We start from the raw sequence: 18,811 nt of genomic DNA, 5'->3' as shown, positions 1-18,811 counted from the left end.
TAATATAAAAAGGTTTCATCAGTGAATGAAATGAAATAAATACAAAGAGATGTATAGAAAAGAAAAAAAAAGGGTCTTTTGTGAATAATGCAATTTATATTTGATATAACATATAGTTTGATTGAACTACAGAGAACTCCATGAATGCAAGACAAGCTCAATCTCTACGTGTATTGGATAGCCTTATGCCCAATACCATTCTAAGCCTCATTTCAAGATCATCATCGCTATCCCAAACGCAGCAAGTTCATGCTCATATACTCAAAACTGGCCATTCCAGTGACACCCATTTCACCAACAAGGTCCTTTCCCTCTACGCCAACTTCAATTGCTTTGCTAATGCAGAATCTCTTCTTCACTCGCTTCCCAACCCCAATATCTTCTCTTTCAAATCTCTCATTCACGCTTCATCAAAATCTAATCTTTTTAGTTACACCCTTGTTTTATTTTCTCGGTTACTATCAAAGTGTATTTTACCTGATGTACATGTACTTCCTAGTGCTATTAAAGCGTGTGCTGGGTTATCGGCGTCAGAAGTTGGGAAACAAGTTCATGGATATGGTTTAACAACTGGGTTGGCGTTGGATTCTTTTGCTGAAGCTTCTTTAGTTCATATGTATGTGAAATGTGATCAGTTGAAATGTGCACGTAAGGTGTTTGATAAAATGCGTGAGCCGGATGTGGTTTCGTGGAGTGCTTTAACTGGTGGTTATGCGAAGAAAGGGGATGTTTTTAATGCTAAAATGGTGTTTGATGAAGGCGGGAAGTTGGGTATTGAGCCAAATCTTGTTTCGTGGAATGGGATGATTGCGGGGTTTAATCAGAGTGGATGTTATTTGGAGGCGGTTTTGATGTTTCAGAGGATGAATTCGGACGGGTTTAGGAGTGATGGGACGAGTATTTCGAGTGTTCTTCCTGCAGTAAGTGACTTGGAGGATCTCAAGTTGGGTGTTCAAGTTCATAGTCATGTCATTAAAATGGGTTTTGAGTCTGATAACTGTATTATCAGCGCGTTAATTGATATGTATGGGAAGTGTAGGTGTACTTCGGAGATGTCGCGAGTGTTTGAAGGGGCAGAGGAAATAGATTTGGGTGGTTTTAATGCTTTGGTTGCTGGGCTATCACGGAATGGTCTTGTTGATGAGGCTTTTAAAGTTTTCAAAAAGTTAAAGCTCAAAGTGAAGGAATTGAATGTAGTCTCGTGGACTTCGATGATTTCTTCCTGCTCGCAACATGGCAAAGACCTTGAAGCGCTAGAGATTTTTAGAGAAATGCAGTTGGCTAGGGTGAGGCCTAACTCTGTAACTGTTTCTTGTTTGCTTCCCGCATGTGGCAATATTGCAGCACTAGTACATGGAAAGGCAACACATTGCTTCTCTTTGAGAAATTGGTTTTCAGATGATTTCTATGTCAGTAGTGCATTAATAGATATGTATGCCAATTGTGGAAGGATTCAGTTGGCTCGCGTCATTTTTGACAGGATGCCAGTACGTAATTTGGTTTGTTGGAATGCAATGACCAGTGGATACGCAATGCATGGTAAGGCTAAGGAAGCTATTGAGATCTTCGACTCAATGCAAAGAAGTGGGCAGAAACCTGACTTCATTAGTTTCACGAGTGTTTTATCTGCATGCAGTCAAGCAGGCCTTACAGAGCAAGGGCAGCATTACTTCGATTCTATGTCTAGAATTCATGGACTTGAGGCCAGAGTAGAGCAATATGCTTGTATGGTCAGCCTTCTTGGTCGCACAGGAAAGCTTAAAGAAGCCTATGATATGATCTCCACAATGCCAATTGAACCAGATGCATGTGTCTGGGGTGCTTTACTGAGTTCTTGTAGAACACATCGTAATATGAGTTTGGGTGAGATTGCTGCTGATAAACTATTTAAAATTGAACCCAAGAATCCTGGAAACTACATCTTACTATCCAATATCTATGCGTCTAACAACAGATGGAATGAAGTAGACAAGGTAAGGGACATGATGAAACATGTGGGCTTGAGTAAAAATCCGGGATGTAGTTGGATTGAAATCAAAAACAAAGTACACATGCTATTAGCAGGAGATGATTTACATCCTCAAATGCCACAGATTATGGAAAAGTTGCGAAAATTAAGCATGGACATGAAGAATACAGGTGTTTCACATGATACAGAATTTGTTTTGCAAGATGTTGAAGAACAGGATAAGGAGTTGATCTTGTGTGGGCATAGTGAGAAGTTGGCTGTCGTTTTAGGAATTTTGAACACTAACCCAGGGACTCCTCTAAGAGTCATTAAGAACCTTAGAATTTGTGGTGACTGCCATACCTTTATCAAATTCATCTCCAGCTTTGAAGGGAGAGAAATTTATGTTAGAGATGCTAACCGTTATCATCACTTCAATGAAGGTATCTGCTCATGTGGAGATTATTGGTGATTGAGATTTGTAATCTTGAGAAGTTCCTCAAGCATTGAGAGTACCCGAAGCAGGATGTTAGTGAATCCAGTTGCAGGAGGATGCAACAGAACCAGTTGCATTTATACGAAGATGCAACTGAGCAGCCAAGTCTAACCCTGGTGTCTAAATCTAACAATTCAAGTAGTTGTAATCAATTGGGGATTCTTGGTGATTACAACAACATATATCCAGTGTAGTCCCACAAAATGGAGTCTGAGAAGGGTGGAGTGACAGTAATTTGAGCATTTGACAGAACCTGGAAGCTGGATCTGTGAATCCAAAATGTGGGGTGGATACACCAGGACTATCGCGTTTATGAGAAATTGGAACTCATCAGCCAAGTCTTATTCCAAAGGCGAAAATCTAACATCCAAGCACTTGTAAGTTGTAACCAGCCAACTTTTAATGATATTATTTGTAAGTTCTTATCAGACATTCTTAATAACATCAAGCACTTCTAATGCCATTTTTCTTATTTAAACAAGAAAGTTTTTTGTTCAACCTCTGATGCATGAGATTTCTCTCTTATTCGCCGAGTTAAATGACCTTCATTCTTCTGAATTGTTCATTGAGAAAGTTGACAGCTTAAATATTCTACTTATTCATCTAGTCTTCTGTGCTTGTTAGAGATGATTTACAGGGTTGCAAGTCATTTCTCCCTGTGTAGATTCTTTGCAATGTGCAACACACTCCCTCTTTTACTTTTCCTTTTTCCTTTTTGATTTTTAACAAGGACTAGCTTTAAAAGAATACAAGGAATTAAAGATTACATAAATGGGAAGGCTTTTAAAAGCTAAACCATTCAGTTAGTAAAGTAGTCAATAGTCCCAAAATCAAACAATGAAGGGCTTTATCTGCAAATAATCAGAAGAAAAAAACTAACATAAGTGTACACATGAATTCTAGGCATCTAAGGGTAAAAGCAATACCAATACCCTTATGTATTTATGCTTGAAGAGAAGTAGATCCTCTATCATGGTAAAAGCATCATATATACTGAATTGGATTTCCATTTCCTCTCACAACAATTAGTAAATCTACATTATTGACTTCCCAAGTGTTTCAGATTGCCCAAGTTACAGCATTCCCACTAGAAAGAAAACAGGACTAAAAATACAAGCAATTCTACCTAGATTCACTGGCATGAGTTTCAGAGCCTCTCAAGAACGATCGTCGCCACCATATCTGGAATGATTTGCTTAGGTTAGGGCATTCAGTACCATGCTTAGAGAAACACTTGAACCAATCCATAAACAGAGCATATTGTTCCTTCAAAGGAAGAGTAAGGAGTGCTTGACCCATCGCTTCCTCCAATGCCTTCATGTCTAGGCCTTTTTTGCATCTCTGTAACCATCCAAAGTCCAACAGCATTGGTCTAAACCATGTCTGAAGAAGCCCCGACCTTGCTTCAGAGCGGCAATGCATTTTCCCAGTGCCCATTGCTATGAATAGCATAGCGGTCACCCGGCTAAGCTCATATCTGACCAATGGAGATGCACATTTATGCATTGCAAGCAACTGACTTTGTTTGGTCCATATATCCACCAAGTCCTCTGCCATCTGGTGATCGAGCAAAATTTCAAGCAGCCATATGATGTTGTCAACCTGCTTAGATATGCGGTCAATCAAGGTCCGGTCTTCTTTCTTAGCCAATTTTACAGATGGACTCGTAGCAGTTGCCTCCTCAAGCAAACTAACAAGTGAACTTATACAAGACAGGCATATTGCAAATATATCCACCTTGTTCAGATCAGAGCAGTCCTTTTCATAGACTGAGCTTCTGCACAGGAGACCCTTGACTAAGGATTTTAGCTCGTTTCTTGAATTGGCATCAATGCAGGTGGTCACAGACCAAACAAGCTGCTTAGACAAAGTCTGTTGGGAATCTGTCATATCTAGAGCATAGAGTCTGGCCGAAATGTCTCTAGCTGTTTCATGATCAAACTTCATTTTATTAAACAATCTTCTCAATTTCTCTTCCTCTTCCTCAGTCCAAGGAACAGCTTCAAGGTACTTCAAACACGATAAAACACTCCGGTTGAATTTGATTCCAGCTGATACCTAAACATTAACCAGGGATAGCATGAAACCACCAAGACAAGTTGAAGACAGGGAAGAGAGAAAAGTCAAATACTAGCCAAACAACCAGGCGTGTATTTTATTGTGTGAAAACCAATAGGAGTTGTTTGGTAGAGTGTATATAATAGTACTGAATAGGGTGTATTAGTAATACTAGAATTTTCTTATCCACTGTTTGGTTTCGTGTATCAAGAGTAATATTTTCTTTACCCATATTTATCCATGTATAAATTGCTAGTACCATGGTTTGCTGTGTATTAGTTATACACCCTAAAATACTGAATAGTGTAGATATCCAATACATATATTAGTTATATAGGCTCAAAATCCTACCAAATAAAAGATCAAATAATAACATAACTGATACATGCATTAGACTTTCTAATGCGTCCTGTCAATCGATCCCATAGAGTTCATCACACAATGAACATTCTTCCTTTTATGGAAGATGTAAGGTCAAATTTCTCGATTCAATAAAAGAGGATCTTCACTGTATGTACAACAATTCAGTACCCTAAGAAGATGGGGAAGAAAAAGCTTAAACTGGCTACCAAGCGCCATGTAAAACCAATGGTGGAACAAGGAAAAAGAGACCCGAAATTCCACGAGATAAGAACAATTACAAAACAAAGACACTCAATAGAAATGGACCCTCTTTCACATTGAATTCAGTTAGTAACAGAAATAGCAATCTCAAGCAGTTTTTAATACTTAAAAGTCATTCAGCAGAAAAATTAGTAGAATGCAAAATTTGACCAGAGGACTGATATGATAGGGCATTTAGAAGACTAAAGAAACAAAAGGGTGCACACGCATTCTGGGATAACATACCAACCAAAAGTATTTACAGGTTTTACTGGCTTTTTCCTACATGACATAACTTAGCAGTTCCATTATAACTAATATTCAGAAATTAGAGAAAATTATTACAAATTTTTTCTCCATGTTAGAGAAAAGTTATATAAGTTTTTGCTTCCACAATTAGGAAAACAGAGATCAACCCGCTTCAGAAAGTTAGAAAGACCCACATCAAATACAGTTAAAGGCTTTTTGCAGGTATCAGTTATGTAGAACAAACTTGCTCCATTGTTTTGTAAAGCTCTGGCCATTTCAGGCACCTTAGTATGCATCCTGAAAGCTACGGGACTATAGAGCCTCATGAGACTTTGAGAGGTTGGAGATATAACTGGATGATGAAAAGAATACAGCAAAGCAGACATGTCGGACGGCAGCATTATATCACACTGAGTAACTGAGGTTGCACCACCTTAAGAGCTTTGCAACTTTCATTGAGCAATTAGAAATTTGTTCAAGAATAAAGAAGAGGAAGTTTACTATAGAACTTTACCTATAAGAGAATGGTCCCAGCCATACACTAGACTTAAGGAAATAGTCAGACTTCTATTAAAAACACTGAATTAGCTTTGTACCATAAATATGCCGGAAAGAACTTTGGGGTTTCAAGGGACTAGCAGTGCAAGAATTAACCTCAGTAAACTGAACCAACCATGCAATTTCTAATGAGTCTATGTGGTTGTTCCAACCTTAGCAGCTTATCTAATAAGCCTTCAAACATGGAATATAAGATGCTAACTTCTTCAAGTTATCTACATATTCTTCAATATTTGATAAAACATGTGGGATGTTCCATATTCTTAGATGAACAAGTAATTATTTAAGAATAACCGTGCTATTTCCAATTGTTCTGCTAAGGTCTGTGTGCCTAATTAGTGTTCAAACACGACATACGTCGCCAATTTTATCACGAGGTGTCTACATACTATTCCCACTGCTTAAAAACATATGAGGAGTTCCACAGTCTCAAATAAACAAGTAATTCATTCAGGAATCACCATCAATACACCCCAATACCTAATAGTCATTTGACAAATATTCGGTTTTTAAGTAACTCAATTACCTCCACTGTTCCAAATTAACTAACCTATATTGACTTGACAAATTTGATAACCAAATTATTCATCACCTTTTCGGAAACAAAGCTTAATTAATTCACAGCATTTCTATCTTAGTCTAATAAACACCTACTAATGCTTTCCAAATAAAAAAAGTTGGGAACACTTGAAATGATTGATGTAGTATAAATTATAGATCTTCAGAAGATTACCTCGAGCACATCAATGGCGCGATAAGCACCCACCCTGAGAAGTTTCCGAGGAATATCATCCTCAAACATAAGCTCAATTGTATCGCGAAAAACACCTAAATTCTCCACATCAGGCACCTCTATCCTACAGAAACCCCTCGAATTTTTCCGATAGTCAGCAATCAAATCAGCAAAAACAGAACTATTGGTACTAAGAACCTCAGAGCTAAGCTCCAACACTAAGCCACTACCATTCTTTCCCTTCAGATTCAACCTCACATCAAAGATCCCCAAACTACAATCATCCCTAACCCCAACCCCACCACTAGCTTGCTGCTCACAATCAACCGGAGTCGGCGACTTGGGTATCTCAGGGAAACTAACCGGGCCAGTTGGGTTTAGGGTTTCGTCAATAGAATCAATCGGAGAAACCCGACCCGGTGAGAGGATCCGACGTGGGTCAATTCGGGTCAGTCTGGAGGGGTTTTGAGGAGAATTAGGGAAAGAAGATAAGGAATTGGAAGAAGACTTTGTGGGTACTTCCGGTTTTAGAAAAGATTGGGTCTTCTTGGGATTTTGAGCCGGAACTACAGCTGGGTTCTCCGGACTATGTGGTGGTACAGTAAATGAGCAACACCAAGCTCGGCGATGATGTGACGGCGGTTCACGTCGGCGATTGTGGTGGTGGGGTTGAGATTTCAGGCGCGTTGGGTCGTGCATTTCGAGGGTAAAAAGCTTAAAAGATACAGAACGACAGTATGTATGTTTGAACCTTCGAATGGTTCAAGAACTACACAGTTTACAGAGTACTCAGTTTGATCCGATATGTAGAAATGTGGAAACTTTACATTTCTTGGGAAATGGGCATCGCCATGTTCTTCTCTAGGGCGAAGTATTGGTAGAGAAGAGATTCTGATGCTTTGTGAAGCTGACGGCAAAAGCAACAGTATAGATACTGGCAAAGTGAGCTGTGAAATTGAATTTTTTTTTTTTCAGATACACTAAGCTATCACTATACGCATACTCCGATAAAAAATTGAACCAATAACAAATTATGTATATCAATCATACCTCTTGATAACCTGATAATAACTTTACCGTTAAAAATCTCTTTGGAAAAGGTGCTTAAGTCGTCACTATATACGAAATTAGAAGGAAATATTAATCATTAAAAAATTATTATATACTATCGTATCTTATATTTACGAGAGCTAATTGCTTCAACATATGACCTTTTTAATTAGATGATAATAATTTTACCTTAAAAGTCTCGTTCTAACTTCACATAAAATTTAAAAGTAAAATGAAAAGTTTATTCTTAAATATTTGTTGATTCATATTATTATAAATTGAGATGAAAGGAAGGAAGTAGTTATTTCTTTCATCTTCTAATAGAAAAAAAGGGGAAAAGGAGATTTTGAATATTTATTTAATAAGTAATTGACAGATCTACTTGTTGCCTTTTTGATTTTATAGCCTAGTGGGTGCATAATGAGTGGGAAGAAGGCTATATTCTATTTTGATCAATCTTAGATGACAAATGAAATATTTTTTTCTAAGGAATAAATTAAAAAAAATATAATGAATAATATTTAAATAAATTAAAAAGAAAATTATGTTTTCTTAATAATTATGAAGTTTAAATTAATTTACGTACGTCATAATTAATTTGATAAGATATTTGTTATCTACTCCAACAAAATGTTAGTATATATGTCCAAAGGGAAACATTCTCTTCAAAAATTGTGGCTTGGATGAGTTTTCAAAAAATAATGTTCCATACAGTTGGATTATAATAAACTTTTGGGAAGTATAACTTTCATAAGTAGTAATTTAACTTATTCACATAATCACATTAGTGTTTGGTCCTTTTGGGAAGTAACTATTATAAGTAGTGATTTAACTTATTCACATAATCACATTAGTATTTGATCCTTTTGGAAGTAACTATCATAAGTAGTGGTTTAACTTAATCACATTAATTAAAATATTGTACCAAAATGATATATATATATATATATATATATATATATTCAAATTACGGATTTTGAAAAATTGTTACTAGTTTTAATGAGTGATGTCTTTAAAAATTTAGTATATCATTGAGAAGTTCATATCTTGAATTTGAGGATATCTTTGTGCACATGCAAAGTGAAAATTGATGGATTTCTCAAAGAAAATTTAAAAGCAGAAGTCGAACAATCGAATTATTAAAACTGTCTCCCGACCAACAATTTCTTGAAGTATAGACATCAAAAAGCTTGCCCAACCTAGTAAAGGGGCTTGGGGATAGAGGATTTCCTATCTTTCTTCGTAAAATAGAAGTTTAAGCCGAATTTAACTCTGATATGTGTTGATACAATTAGGTTGAACAAATAGATACAATATATCCAATAGATTTGAAGCAAAAAGATACAAAACAAACGGTAAGAATATCACTGTCGCTTTCAGTACAGACCCAGAATAGGGCCTAAACAATGAACTCTTCTCTTTGTTAACAAACAATCAAAGTTCTATACAACGTATGAATCGTAATTATACAAACTATCACTATATCTGATAAATAAACCTCGAACTATCATTGTTCCTAACTTTTAAATATTTTCAAGACTTACAACATTTGTTGGCCCAATATATATTCTTAGCCCAAAAAAACTCAATATTGGGCCTAATTTGACTTTTCTATCAGCCCAAAAGCTCCCAAATTGTCTGCGGTCTCCGATCAAACTAGCGAAGGCAAAACCCTGTGAGTTAAACTCCATCTTCGTGGCCTTTCTTCTTCCCTACACACATGGCTTCATCACCACCATTTCTACTTACATCTCTGTCGTAAACCCATTTTTCTTCTCTTACACATGCGTACAATATTGATAGATGGACGTAAGAAGATTGAAAATTCCCAAAACTATAGCTATATTTTCACATATCAAACGTCCTTTAACTTGTGTGATTTATACTGCTTCTTCAGATCAAATCAGTGAACCATTACAGAAAGGGGACTCAAATAAGCCTAACCGCAGCTCAGAAAAGAAACAGATAAAGGGATTAGATTTGAATTTGCGGAAGTGGGTTGTTTCAGTTCTTTCAAACCCACCTGTAGATTCGTTAAAGATTAAAGATTTACTGACCCTTTTGACTCCTCAACAGTTTGATGCTATTTTCTTGGAAATTTATTCGTCTTTGAAACCATTGAATGTTTTGAAATTCTTCCACGTAGCCTCTGGTACTTGTGGTTTTAGTTTTAGTGTTAGATCTTATTGTACTTTGCTTCGTTTGCTTATTGCTTCGAATCATGATGCTCCAGCTAGGTTGCTTTTGATTAGGTTAATTGATGGGAAACTACCTGCATTGTTTGATAGTTTACAACAAAAGCATGTAGAGGTTGCTGTTTCGTTAGCGGAGTTAAGTGGTGTCTCGGATTTTGGTGTTGCTGTTAGGACTTTTGATCTTTTGCTTCATTTGTGTTGTACTCAATTCAAAAGTGTTGGTTTTGATGCTGCATTGGATGTGTTCAGGTCGTTGGCAAGTAGGGGAGTGTATCCCTCTTTGAAAACTTGCAACTTTCTGTTGAGTTCTCTTGTGAAAGAGAATGAGCTTTGGAAGAGTTATGAGGTTTTTGAGATTTTGAAGGACGGTGTTAAACCAGATGTTTACTTGTTTAGCACCGCGATCAATGCTTTCTGTAAAGGGGGGAAGGTGGAGGAAGCAAAGGAGTTATTTCGGAAGATGGAAAACATGGGTATTGTGCCAAATGTTGTCACTTATAATAACCTCATTCACGGGCTTTGCAAGATTAGTAATTTAGAAGACGCATTCCTACTAAAGGAAGAAATGATATTAAATGGTGTTAACCCAAGTATTGTCACGTATAGCATGCTTATTAATTGTCTGATGAAACTTGAGAAATTTGATGAAGCTGATTGTGTGTTGAAAGAAATGTCAAACAAAGGGCTTGTTCCGAACGAGGTTTTGTATAATACCATCATTAATGGTTATTGCTCAGCAGGAGATATTCAGAAAGCTCTAAAGGTTAGGAATGAAATGCTAACAAAAGGAATTCTTCCCAACTCAGCTACTTACAATTCACTGATCAAAGGTTTCTGCAAGGTAAATCAAGCTAGTCAAGCTGAAGAATTCTTAGAAGAGATGTTATTACATGGATTGGGTGTAAATCCTGGTTCATTCAGTAATGTTATCCTTGTACTGTGTTCGAATTCTAGGTTTGTTGCTGCACTACGGTTTGTTAAGGAAATGACATTAAGACGTTTGAGGCCAAATGATGGGTTGCTGACCACATTAATTAGTGGGCTTTGCAAGGAAGGAAAACATTCAGAGGCAGTTGAGCTCTGGCATATGCTACTAATGAAAGGGCTCACTGCCAATACAGTTACCTCAAATGCTCTAATTCACGGACTTTGTGAAGCTGGTAACATACAAGAGGCTGTTCGGCTGTTGAAAACAATGTTAAGAAGTGGTGTTCAAATAGATAGCATGACTTATAACACTCTTATATGTGCATTTTGCAAAGAGGGAAACTTGGATGGCGCCTTTATGTTGAGAGAAGAAATGGTGAAGCAAGGAATTGCACCTGATGTATCAACTTACAATGTGTTGCTGCATGGGCTTGGTGAGAAGGGTAAAATAGATAAAGCGTTGTTGCTCTGGGATGAATGTCGAAGCAAGGGACTTGTCTGCGATATTTATACCTATGGAGCCTTAATTAATGGTTTGTGCAAAGCTGACCAACTTGACAAGGGCAGGGACATTTTCCATGAGATGCTCAGACAAGGCTTAGCCCCAAATTTAATTGTATATAACACTCTTATTGCAGCTTTTTGTAGAAATGGAAATGTGAAAGAAGCCCTTAAACTTCGCGATGACATTAGAAGCAGAGGTATTCTACCAAATGTTGTCACTTATTCCTCTCTTATACATGGCATGAGCAATATTGGGCTTATTGAAGATGCTGAGAACCTTATTGATGGGATGCGTAAGGAGGGAGTTCTACCTGATGTTGTTTGTTATACTGCATTGATAGGTGGATATTGTAAGTTAGGTCAGATGGATAAAGCGAGGAGCATTTTGCAGGAAATGTTATCACACAATATACAACCTAATAAAATAACTTATACAGTCATTATTGATGGTTATTGTCAAGCTGGTAAAGTTAAAGAAGCTAAGGAGTATTTCGCCGAGATGGTACAGAAAGGAAATACTCCTGATTCGGTCACCTATAACGTTTTGACAAAGGGGCTTTTAAAGGAAGGGGAAATACAAGAAGCCTTTTCACTTTTAGATCATATTTCCCATACAGGAGTTGGTTTAGATGAAGTTACATATACTTCTTTAGTGAATTTACTTCCCCAGAGATCAGCAAGTGCAAACCAAGAATGAACTGACCTGGCACAAAGTTCACACTCATTTGGTTGGACTTTTTTCTACCTCACATTTTTAACGCAACACAGCTATATACTAGCTCAAGCACAGTTGGACATTTGAAAAGCACATATATCTGCCTGATTTTCTAATGACACAATGGAGTCAAGGCAGCACCTGCAAATTGGGTTAGATTATCATCTTTGAAACTTAATGATTCTTCTCAATTATAGCCTTTTTGCTGATTCCTTTGTTTTTCGAAAAAAAAGGGTTGAGTCAAAATGCTAAAACTCTTATGTGTGATTTCTAAGAGGTAGGGCTGTCATCCTAGTATTGGAGATTGAAATAATAGGTGCTTGCATTATAATTTTAACCAGTTTCAGCATGTTGCCACAACCATGCATTATTGCTTTTTTGAACTTCTTGTGTCATCTTCTTGCATGGCCTTCAGTATTTATCTTTGATTGTATGATTTTACTTTTTCAATATCATTAGACAACCATGTCTTCTTTTATCTTTTTCCTGTTTTCTTTCTGATCCATTTATCAGGATAGTGATTTAGTGCTCTTGCATTGTCCTCAATCTTAAGCAGTTGTCTTGGAACTAAAGTGCTGATAGATTTGTGTGCCACCTCAAACCAGCATATACATAAAATATCATGCCATGCAATATTTTCCTTGTCCTTGATCAGCCTTGACTTGTAAAATGATGGCCAAATTAATAATTTATGCACCGTATAATCTTTTGAAGTTGTATGAGTTTTGATGGGGCTTTATAATTTGTTTCACAGTTCCAGTACCTGTCCTAAAAAGTACCATTGTTTCATGTTCTCGTGACTTATCTGTATTATACTTTCTCATGAAATTTCTCATCGTTTATATCACTCTCATTCCCTCTTGGAGCTAACATATATTGATTTTTCTTTTTTTTTCTGCCTTTGCTTTTGATTTCTAGAAACTGGTTCGTTATTGTGGGTCCAGATTACTTCCTTGTGCTTTGAGTTAGTTGCATATTCTGGGAAGATCAAGGAACCAAGCAGCTGGTGGATGGTTTTATGGTAATGTTTGTATGGTTGTCTGATACATGTAGTGTACTTTTTTCTGTGGCACCTCCCTAATTTTGTGTTTGTTTCTGTCATATTTTTTAGCTTTTCCTAATTTAGCTCATTTACTTGCTGCTCTAGGAAAAGAATGACTTTCTAGTTGAACTGATTTTCTAACTTTTTCTCCTCACTTATGGAGCCAGTTCAACCCATTCAAGAATTAAGCTATAAATAAACCGGAAAAGTTCCATGTTTTATATTCTTAAACTATTTGTAGCTTGGACAAATTTCTGCTAGATTGGGAATTCCTGATAGATTATGTGCAATAGATTCTGTTCCTTTTGTTTTTTTATTGGAAAAAGAAAGTTGTCCTTAAAATCACTGAAATTCTGCCTTTTCACTTTGAGAAATTGACCAAATTGCATAGAGAAAAGTTGATTTTCTTAGATATGCAAACAAATTAGATGAAGGATGTGATATAGGAAAGCACAGCTTGACTAATTCCACAGGATACTTGCCACCTCCCACCAGCAACAAGTACCTGGTAACTCTGTCCACCAAGGCTAGGACAGATGGGAAGAATCACCTATTTTTTATTTTTTTTTGTCTCCACTGAGAATAATCTGAGACCTCATGGTTTTAACCATTTAGGGAAAGAATTGGGAATAGGTTTAATTTTAGAAAGAGGATAGTCAGCTTACTTTCCTTTTTGAAAATTGGGCCAGGAGGATTTGTACTGTATTCTTTTTATTGAATAAATAAAAGAGGCACGAGCTCAAGTTTGATTTAAAAAAAACATTGACCACTAGGCCACAGCCTTAGGGGTTGGGTGCTTAATGTAAGGAGTTTTAGGAGTTGATTGGAGCTAATATTGCAGCTCCATAAATGGAAGCATGTAGTTTTAAACAGGGGTGAAGATGGTATGTATTAGGTTTTGAAAGGAAGGTAGTGTCAGCTTATAGGTCTGTTCCAGATGCTGTGAATACCCAAGATGGATAAGGATTCTTGAGCTCTTTTCATCTATAATTTATATATTGGTATGGAAAAGGTGGTCAACTTATGAAATTAAGGACATATTGAATGTGGTGGCATAGAATTTTCAAAATATAGGACATTCGACAATTGTAGACAACATGTTTTGTTTTCAATTATTTCCATATAGTTGATTTGCAAGGGATTGCGAGTCTTTTTTTCGTTTAACTCTAAATCATTAGTTTTTTTAAAAAACATCATTAAGATTCATAAGAGGTTTAAAATTGAAAGCTACTCATGCTGGTGGAAGGTAGCAATAGCAAAGTAGCAAATACCCTGTGGAATTAGTCAAAGTGCGTGGAAGCTGATCTGAACACCACGGTTATCAAAAAAAATAATTGAGAGCTACAGATTCCATATAAAGAACAAAGAATTTGAAAGCTACAGTATCATCCCTTATAGATGACAATCTTTTTCAGCAGAACTCCTTTATTGCTCAAATATTGAATTTAGTTAAATTACCAGGACTAAGTAGTTTTTAAGCACCACACAAGCTATAGGCGTCTTCAATTGGTTGTGTCTGCAGGGGGAACTATCTTGATAATAGATAACTTATGAAGGAGAAGATGCATTGTTGTGTCATGTGTGTTGGTGGTCATGTGCAGGAAGCACGGAGAGGATGAATTGAGGACCACATTATTTCATGGTAATTTTGCATTTGAACTATTTATTGATGTATGCAACATTCTGCATCTTCCTAGAACAGTAGCCAAGACAATAGTGAGGCAGAGATTAACAAAGTGGAAGTTGGCCCCTTTTTGTTTTTTTTCTCGGGAAGCAACAAAGCGCGGAACGTTTAATAGGGATAAAGAACCGTTTTTGAGGGTCAAATTTTCTCTTTGTGATTTTTTTACAAGCTTTCTTTTGCTTTTTGGCGTAAAATGGAAATGCCAACTTGCTGAGGGTTGGCTAGATTTTCTGATCATACAATCATGGTGAAGTATCAATGAGTTCTCTAATTATCAGGAAAAAAAATATAAAGGTTATGCATTTGAATGAAGGACTTCTGTGCTTTGACTAAAAGTGATTTGATTTTGATTTGTAGACTAATGAAAATTTAGAAGTAGTTTGATAATTGTTTTGTTGTCTTCACATCCATGTTGATTGGTATTGGAAGGAAAATAACTAGTTTTTCCTTCTTTTTTCCAGAGGTCTGTGTATTCCTCAAGCACTGCTTCTGATATACTTTTGTTTGTAGTGCAAGTTATTTTTTAAAATAGTTTTCTTACTTACATAAGCAACTACCTAAATCTCTAGATGTCCTGTTGTCAATTGTCATAGATTGAAAACACATTGTGTGATCTGATCCTAATGCCTCAAAACTTCTCCTGCCACAGGATAGCAGATAAGTCCAAGACTGCACTGTCCCCCTAAACAGTTTCGTTTGGTTCCATGCCCTTGTATGATTGAGCGGACTCACTTGAAAAGCCAAAACCTACTTCAGCCACGGGGAGTGTTCGTGCAGATTAGACAAAAGTGGCAGAGCCACCTTGGCCTAAGACCATCTTGTGGAGAGCATCAAATGTTACTATAAATTCGATTGTGCTGTTTCAGTCGCCTAAGAGATCGCTTCGTGTATGTTCTGCACATCAATCTGCTATAGATGTCTGCTTCTGTTCGTTCACAATTGCTTCTTGGTTCTTCCACATCTATAGGTATCCATTAGTCCCTTGCTTTTGTATTTTCTTGTTTTCCATGAATCAACCATCCCATCTTGCTGCTCTTGTGGTTCTTTTCAATTACATTAAGAGTAATTTCTCTGATATAAGCTGAGGAAGTGTAAATCTTTGTGCTGATACCATGAGAGGATGTCACTTTTTTGCAGGCTCTCAACACATGGTGCATCAGTAGTATAATCGCTGAAGCAATTTAGTCAGGATTGCCATGTTACTTGTGTGTTGAAGGGAGCATGACATGAAGCGGGGTAGTCGCACCCCAGTGATCACTCGACCCCAACCGATCAATCTCCTGTAACTACTATCTCGTACGCGAAGGGTTACTCATGCTTCCCAGGCATCACACATTCCCAGGTCATTAGTCAACAGCTCCCTAGAAAGTGAAATAGGTTCAAGGGAGAGTTGTAAATAGGCCCAAGTGGGAACCCAGAACAGTTCCATTGATATCTTTGATAGAAAGAGTGGATTTTCACGAATTTAATCGAGGTGTACAAAAATTGACTCGACCACTACTTACAAGTTCATTGATATCTTCGATAGAATCGTAAATTTAATTGAGGTGTACAAAAATTGACTCAAACATCACTATCACTTACAAGTAAATATGTTTTACACTTCAATTTACATCTCAAGTCTGTTTATATCAAATGTATATTTTATCGTGATGTATATTATTTATTATAAATAACGAGACAAATGATGGAAGTTGCAATTTGCAAGTACGTTCATAAATATTAAACTAAACAAAATCAAGATAATAGTACATAAGATACAAGTTCAATATCACATATAAATATATTCATCAAGTAATTTTATTATATTATTATATATATATATATATATATATAAATTTCAACATAACTAATTTCAACCAAACGACCTCCAATATGTTCTATATAAAGCATTAAATATGTACTTCGTTAAAAAAAAGTTGAAAAGAATGAAAGAACACCCAAAACCTATAGAACGAAGAGCCTTCCTACACTTCTTCTTTCTTGTGATACATATCACAAAACCTAGAACTAAATTAATTTATACATTCGAAAGTAGCATAAGAAAAAAGTCTTAAAACAACGATAAAAACACTGTATAAATTATAGTTTCAAACTTTTGAAACTAAAAGCCTCCCGTTATTATCGCACCTCTTGATTAGACGATTATTTTTTTCATTCAGAATGCTTCATATATCGAACTGTTTATGTTTAAACTAAAACGGAGCAGTAGCAATGTCTCTAGTTACTGGATTAATCCTTGAAGGATTTGATAAATTCTCTAATTCCTCATTAGCATATTCCATGATAACTTCTTCTTTGTCATGTACACATTGAGAAACTGGTTCCAATCCCTATTGAACACAAAATTAAAATAAAAGGTTAGAAAATTATACAAAAATGACATGATAATATAAAATTATTTATATTTTACCGATGGGTAAAAGCTAAGCTAAACTCGATACTTTCAGTCTCGATCTCAATTTATGTAACACACTTTTATTTTTAATAATAAATTCAAGCGCAAAATATAACCATTCTCACCTTAAAACAACCCTCGATAAAACGTTAATGCACAAATTCAAAAATTTATTTAGATAAAAATTTCAAGATATTTCTATTTCTTTCATTCTTACGACTCTACACCTAATTAAAAAAATTATTACATAAATCTACTGTTCACCAACTTTATATCAACCAATAGATACGAATTAGATTTAAGAGTTCAAAATTTTATAAATTTAATCTCTTCAAATGTTAAATTTCATTATATCTTTAATATCTGAATTTATATTTCACTATTTATTATACTATTATTGGATTTCTTAAAAATAAATTATATTTAAAATATTATGAACTTAATTAAATCCCTATTTATAATGATAGGTCCAACATAAAGGTGGTACAACTAATTAATTAATTTCATCAGGCAATCCAATTGCGCCATGCAAATACACTACGTAACATAAACAAAAGACCCTTAATTAACTTAGAATAATACCACTAATTATGGTAAAATAAAAATAGAACACGTAAACCAAAAGTTAGGTATTCATAAATATTATATAACAATTCTTTCACTTTTTTAAATAAAAAAATTGTTTAAGTAATATACTTATTAAAATTAAAATTATTTTTCTACACGACGTTAGTTTTATTAAAAAAAATCGCATAACTCAAAACCGCTAAACCCCACAATAGAATAGCCTACAAACTATACAAAAAATATAAACCGCATTAAATCAGCTGGACAGACTTGACTCAAAAGAAAGATATTTTGTTTACGGATTTTTGAATAGAATACGATTGTGAAGCGGATAAAAAAAGAAGGTTTGTATGGCTTAAACACTTACGATACTTAATTGACATTCATAAAAAGCAATCTAATGAATTATGAGTTCAATCCATCCTGTTTAGGAGAAAGACGGATATTCCTGGCTCATTATCAGACAATCACTTATTCACAAACTTCGTATGGAAAAAATACATTAAGTAAAAATCGATGTTTCAAACCAACTGTGAGTAATTAAAGGGTTGAGATTATAGAAAATAATTACCTCAGTGAAAATTCTCATTGCTTCTTCTAAACCTCTTGTATTAATAAGATAAAGTGCTGTATCCTGCAATTCAAAAATCAAGAACCATTAATTAAGACTTCAATTTAAAATAATAGAAGTAAAATTTATCAATTTTGTATTGGAAAAAAGAAAATTGAATGTAAGAATATTGCTATCGACACATATATTAAATCGAATATATTTATATTAAATCTTGAATATCGTTAACGAAAAAAAAGAAAAGAGAATAACTTACTCTAGCAAACTGAATTTGGTTGAGATTGAGAGTTCTAGGTTCATTTTCAATTGATGATGTTCTGTTTAATGGAACCATTGATGAACCTCCCATTTTTGTAATTTTTGCTATATTTGAATATAATATAATATGGTTGAATAATATTGTTTGCCCACAAAAAATAATATTCCAAAGTTTATTTTTGAAAGATTTTATGATTTATTCTTATAGCTTTTCAAGATTTCTATAGACACCTTTATATAGTATTAGTAAGGGGT

At 35.4% G+C, this 18,811-nt stretch overlaps 4 protein-coding genes across 6 annotated transcripts in view; 2 read left to right on the top strand and 2 right to left on the bottom strand.

The window, feature by feature from the left end:
- The first annotated feature begins 64 nt into the window (after positions 1–64).
- Positions 65–2,942, top strand: LOC107003444 (pentatricopeptide repeat-containing protein At1g20230). Its single transcript, XM_015201772.2, has one exon. The coding sequence runs from the start codon at positions 141–143 to the stop codon at positions 2,418–2,420; it is 2,280 nt and encodes a 759-aa protein (XP_015057258.1). The 5' UTR covers positions 65–140; the 3' UTR covers positions 2,421–2,942.
- A 332-nt stretch (positions 2,943–3,274) lies between these two features.
- Positions 3,275–7,611, bottom strand: LOC107004583 (BTB/POZ domain-containing protein At2g13690). The gene is made up of 2 exons (XM_015202830.2): positions 6,646–7,611; positions 3,275–4,502 (listed from the first exon to the last, which is right to left on the bottom strand). The coding sequence occupies exons 1-2, from the start codon at positions 7,342–7,344 to the stop codon at positions 3,567–3,569; spliced, it is 1,635 nt and encodes a 544-aa protein (XP_015058316.1). The 5' UTR covers positions 7,345–7,611; the 3' UTR covers positions 3,275–3,566.
- Positions 7,612–9,327: 1,716 nt separating this feature from the next.
- LOC107004582 (pentatricopeptide repeat-containing protein At4g19440, chloroplastic) lies at positions 9,328–16,374 on the top strand. Of its 3 annotated transcripts, none has more exons than XM_015202829.2 (5): positions 9,328–12,188; positions 12,955–13,057; positions 14,680–14,720; positions 15,412–15,729; positions 15,900–16,374. In XM_015202829.2, exon 1 carries the CDS (start codon positions 9,499–9,501, stop codon positions 12,016–12,018), a length of 2,520 nt encoding a protein of 839 aa, XP_015058315.1. In that variant the 5' UTR covers positions 9,328–9,498; the 3' UTR covers positions 12,019–12,188; positions 12,955–13,057; positions 14,680–14,720; positions 15,412–15,729; positions 15,900–16,374. The 3 variants fall into 3 exon arrangements, with proteins under 3 accessions (XP_015058315.1, XP_015058312.1, XP_015058313.1); XM_015202826.2 differs by having other exon boundaries at positions 14,601–14,720; XM_015202827.2 differs by lacking the exon at positions 14,680–14,720.
- Positions 16,375–16,615: 241 nt separating this feature from the next.
- The window catches only part of LOC107004816 (NAC domain-containing protein 82-like), a 12,987-nt gene continuing 10,791 nt past the window's right edge, over positions 16,616–18,811 (bottom strand). The window contains exons 7-8 of the transcript XR_003575295.1: positions 18,299–18,361; positions 16,616–17,095 (exon numbers count right to left, since the gene is read on the bottom strand). The gene's annotated coding sequence lies outside the window, so the exon portion shown is untranslated. The remainder of the gene's footprint in view (positions 17,096–18,298; positions 18,362–18,811) is intronic.

Source organism: Solanum pennellii, chromosome 11 (assembly GCF_001406875.1).
Source record: "Solanum pennellii chromosome 11, SPENNV200".
In the NCBI taxonomy this organism is placed as follows: domain Eukaryota; kingdom Viridiplantae; phylum Streptophyta; class Magnoliopsida; order Solanales; family Solanaceae; genus Solanum; species Solanum pennellii.
The sequence above is the reverse complement of the archived record's forward strand: the minus strand, read 5'-3'. Positions and strand labels throughout refer to the sequence as shown.